The sequence below is a fragment of the Coffea arabica genome, chromosome 1e (genome assembly GCF_036785885.1).
Source record: "Coffea arabica cultivar ET-39 chromosome 1e, Coffea Arabica ET-39 HiFi, whole genome shotgun sequence".
NCBI classification, from domain to species: Eukaryota; Viridiplantae; Streptophyta; class Magnoliopsida; order Gentianales; family Rubiaceae; genus Coffea; species Coffea arabica.
In genome coordinates, this window is record NC_092311.1 from 6,504,266 (window position 1) to 6,508,895 (window position 4,630).

General features: G+C 38.6%; 1 protein-coding gene across 1 annotated transcript; it reads right to left on the bottom strand.

The window, feature by feature from the left end:
- Positions 1 to 3,268, bottom strand: LOC140015824 (uncharacterized). The gene is made up of 2 exons (XM_072068652.1): positions 598 to 3,268; positions 1 to 419 (listed from the first exon to the last, which is right to left on the bottom strand). Exons 1-2 carry the CDS (start codon positions 3,266 to 3,268, stop codon positions 40 to 42), a joined length of 3,051 nt encoding a protein of 1,016 aa, XP_071924753.1. The 3' UTR covers positions 1 to 39.
- Positions 3,269 to 4,630: the final 1,362 nt, after the last annotated feature.

The window sequence follows — 4,630 nt, forward strand, 5'->3', positions numbered from 1 at the left end:
TTTTGGATAGAGGAAGGAAAGATACTTAAACAGAGAAGTTCAAACATTTGTCATTTGCAGGTCCAGAAGTTGTCCAATTGTAACAATTGGGAATACGTTGAATTGAGATGCTATTTCCTTTAACAGTTGGGCACACACTTGCTTCATTGTAGGCCTTAACTGAGGATTGGGTTCTATACATGACAATGCCAGCTTTGCCACCAAGGTCACTTCTTTTGACTCTTGCGTACTTGGAGATGAAAGTCGAGGATCCACAATATCATTCAGCAGTATGTCATATACTGTTGAAGTAGATGATGATGCCGACAATGTTGACAATATGAAATCACCTGGATGCTTGCCCATGATCACTTCTAAAACTAATACTCCAAAACTATAAATATCACATTTTTCATTTACTTCCATGGTATAAGCAAGTTCTGCAATTCACAAAAAAATAGTCACTCAGACTATGGTGCAGATGAATCCCTTTAGAATATTGAATCATAATCCAAAAGCATAAATGCTTTGCTCATGCTAGCATTATGTAATTATGGATTAGTTGAAAGAGAGAAGGTAAAGAGAAAATTGGATTTGTTTGAGCAAAGAAGAGTATACCTGGAGCAGCATATCCATAAGTTCCAGCAAATGAAGTCCAATGACATGAATCAGGCCTCAAGATTCTTGCAGTACCAAAATCAGAAATATGGGCTTGATACTCAGAGTCTAACAAAATATTTTTGCTAGATATATCTCGATGAATTATGGAAGGCGAACAATTCTGGTGCATGTAAGATAATGCATTTGCCACATCCTTAACAATACTTACCCTCTTGATCCATTCGCACTTGGCTGCTGTTTCATCATTGCTCAACAAGTGCATCAAGCTTCCCCCTTCCAAGAATTCATAAACCAAGAAAGTGTGTTGTATATGTGAACAGAATCCATACAGCTTCACGATGTTGCGATGCCTTATATTTGTTAGTGCACGGATCTCATTGGCGAAATCTTTTGGTCTCCTCAAGGCACCATCATCCACTCCATGAAGTTTCTTGACCGCCACCACTTGACCATTTGGTAACTCTGCTCTAAATACACTTCCGAATCCTCCTGCTCCAATGCAATACTTGGGGTCGAAATTCTCTATTGCATCAATGATGTTTTCATAGACCATTTTCCCATCAAAGCTCCAGGCAGAGAACATATTTCTAGTAAATTCCTGAGGCTTATTCTCCATGCTTCTCGTATGTGGCCTTGCACGAATGAAGATGCCCACAACCACAACCAAAAGAAATATGGTTGCTAGTATTGGAGCAACAATTAGAAAGATCATTCTTTTAGTTGTCCTTCTACGAGTGTTCTTTTGAGTTGATTGAGAGCAAGGTTTCAATCCAGTAACACTGCCACATAAACCTTTATTGTTTCTCAAGGAATCAGATGGGGCTTTTTGAAATGCACTAATGTTGGGGAGAGGACCTTCCAACTGATTGTAGGATATATCAATGGAAATCAAACTGAAGCAATGATCAAAACTTTTTGGGATGGAACCTGATATCCTATTATGCGAAAGATTCATCGTCTCAATGCTTTTCATCTCGCCTAGCTCTAGTGGCAATTTTGATTCCAGCATGTTTTGGCTGAGATCAAGAGTTGCGAGTGAGGGAAGATTTCCTACTTGAGAAGGAATATTTCCGACGAGTGCATTTTGGCTCAAGTTTAAATCCAGCAATTGTGTGCAATAACCTATTTGTTCTGGGATTGAGCCACTAAGATTATTGGCCGACAAACTAAGATTTAAAAGCCTAGACATCTGACCAATTTCTGTTGGTATATTGCCTGAGAGATTGTTGTTGTGCAGCTTAAGCTCAAGCAACAAGGTCAACTTCCCTAAACTGCTAGGGATCTTCCCATGCAAGTGATTTGAAGAGAGATAAAGTTTTTGCAGACGAGATAGCTCTCCAAGCCCAGTTGGTATTCTGCCAGAAAGATTATTATTCGAGATTCCCAACGCTGTCAAATTCAGATAGCCACTCCAATTCCAAGACAGCTGACCAAAAAATTTGTTATTCCTTAAATCCATAATTTCCACATGTGGATAGATGCCAAATTCTTCAGAGATATTTCCTGATAGTTGGTTGTCAGAGATGCCAATACCTCTTAAACTAGAACAGTTTTTAAAGCTCCTTGGCATAGCACCGACAAAATTATTCTCACGTACATTGAACCACGACAGTGAGCTACCAATGCATATATTTTGGGGTAAATGACCAGTAAAATAATTTTGAGACAGATCTAGCACATTTAAATGTGTAAGATTGTTGAATCCATCGGGCAGAGCACCACTTATCTGGTTTTGGAAAATAAGAATATGAGCTAGTAGCTTCAATGTTCCCAATTCTGGAGGGATAGCCCCATATAAGTTGTTTTGGGAAAGTTGCAAGTCAACGAGATTGGTCAAATTTCCTAAGGTAGAAGGAATCTGTCCAGTGAGCTTGTTTTCTAGAAGATTTAATTCATTTAGCTTTGTCAAGTTTCCAATTTCTTTGGGAATAGGCCCCGACAGATAATTTTGGTAAAGATACAGCAGAGTCAAGCCACTTAAGTTTCCAATAGACACAGGAATCCGACCTGTGAGCGTATTGTTAGCCAAAGAGAGTTTCGTCAGAGATTTGAGCTTCCCAATCTCTTCTGGAATCCATCCAGAAAGTTTGTTGCTTCCTAGGTCTAGCTCGGCTAGGCCTGTCAGATTGCCAATAGAAGTAGGGATTGATCCATTGAATGAGTTATCGGAAAGGTTCAAGAGCCTAAGATTGGTTAGTTGGCTGATTTCATCAGGAATAGCACCGGACAATTGATTTGACCAGAAGGCAAGATTGGTTAGTCTGGAAAGGTTCCCAATGTTGGATGGTATGGTCCCATGGAGTGCATTTTGAGAAAGCTCAATTGTAGTTAGATGGGGTAGAGACGAGAAATTGAAATGATCAAGTGTACCTTTGATGCCAGAACTAGTGATGTTAATCACCGATACTCGTCCAGCCTTGTTGCATCGAATTGCATCCCAAGTACTGCAAGGATTTGCAGAAGATGACCAGGATGACAACTTAGATTGGCTATAATTGTCAAGACTGGCTTTCCATGTTAAAAGAGCTTTCCCTTCAGTTCCAGGGTTTGATGCTGCATGCATTTGATCGGGAGCAGCATTTATTCCAGAACTGGAGACTAAGTGAAGGATGGCCAAGCATACAGAAACTAAACTAATTGGACAGATGGAATAATTCTGGATTGACATATCTGCTGGATATATGTCACAATGAAATTCTTAAGAGAGAACTTTTGCTGTAAAGCTGATGGCTATTTTAGCACTTGTGCAGGTATTTATAGAGTTGAAGATCCAAGAAAACAATTCTGATTGGAGGTGACTTAAATCCTCAGTCTCTCGTAGTGACGGAGTCAAGATTTTTCTCATGGGGGCCAAAATTTTTTCTAACAAAACATGGACTGTCTCGTTTTCATCATTAGTCCATCTTGTCACCTATCATGTGAAAGTCCGTGTTCTCACCTATCGAGCAAAAGTCCATGTTCTCACCTGTCGTGCAAAAGTCCGGTTTGACAATTTACTTGACATAGATGCAGAACACCTACACGAAAAGTCCATGTTTGCATCTACATAAGACAGAGTATCTTTCCCTGCATATGTAATAAGCTTTATTTCCTAGGCCTTTAACACACACAACACCCCCCCCCCCCCCCCCCCCCTTTCTCCCTCTCTCCGACAACAAACTAGCTCAGTCTTTTACTCTCAACATAATGTCAAGTCTGGGGTTGGTTTTGTAAACTAAAGTCTATATCGAGTTTTCGACTTGGAGATGCAAAGTCTTCTTTGACTCTTTAACTTTATAATAGTTTTTAAGCTTGTTCGAATATGGTTGGTTTTGTTTCAGAATTTAGTTTAGTCACTTTTTAAAATTTTTTTCCCCTTTGGAGCTCATTTATTTTTATTCTTTTTGTGGGCTATTTTTATTCCTTTAACATTCTCTTCGCATGCAAAAATAATTAAAAAGAATCCAGCATATCTTCATTCTTAATAATAAACCAAAAAAATTCTGCGGTTAAACTTGTCTTTCCAGATAGACGATTGATCTTGGAATATTTGGGGAAAGATAGGCTCAACATAGGAATTGTAGGTGGATTGCAAGATAGGAAAAGCAATAAAAATTTGGTAAGCATATATAACATTTGCATTCAGACTCCATAAAACTTTTATATCCTCAAACATAATGAGAAACATTATAGCAGCAAATGGAAATATTGGAAGACAACGAAGTTAAAAAAAGATATCTACAGAAGCTAAAGACTTTGTGACTTCTACTTCCATTAATATCTTTGGTTGAAAAAAACGATGGAGTGACTGCTCTTGTAACATTTGCATTACCGAGCCAAAGGCATACTCAAGTTCTCTCTTCAACATAACTCCTTTCTTAATCAACCACTAGAAGAAGTTGTACGTCTAAGATAATTCATGATTTTGTAGCATGAAGAAGATTGACAAATACTAGAAACAACAAATACAACTTCAAAAAGAAGTTAGTGCAGTCAGCTGCTCCCTAGACAATCAATGTTTTAAAAACCGGACCGTTAATTGAACCGGTGA

Coding starts and splice junctions, on each gene's coding strand:
- LOC140015824 (XM_072068652.1), bottom strand. CDS start 3,268: ATGTCAATCCAGAATTATTCCATCTGTCCAATTAGTTTAGTTTCTGTA. Junction 420..597: donor TTATGGATATGCTGCTCCAG/GTATACTCTTCT, acceptor TGTGAATTGCAG/AACTTGCTTATACCATGGAA.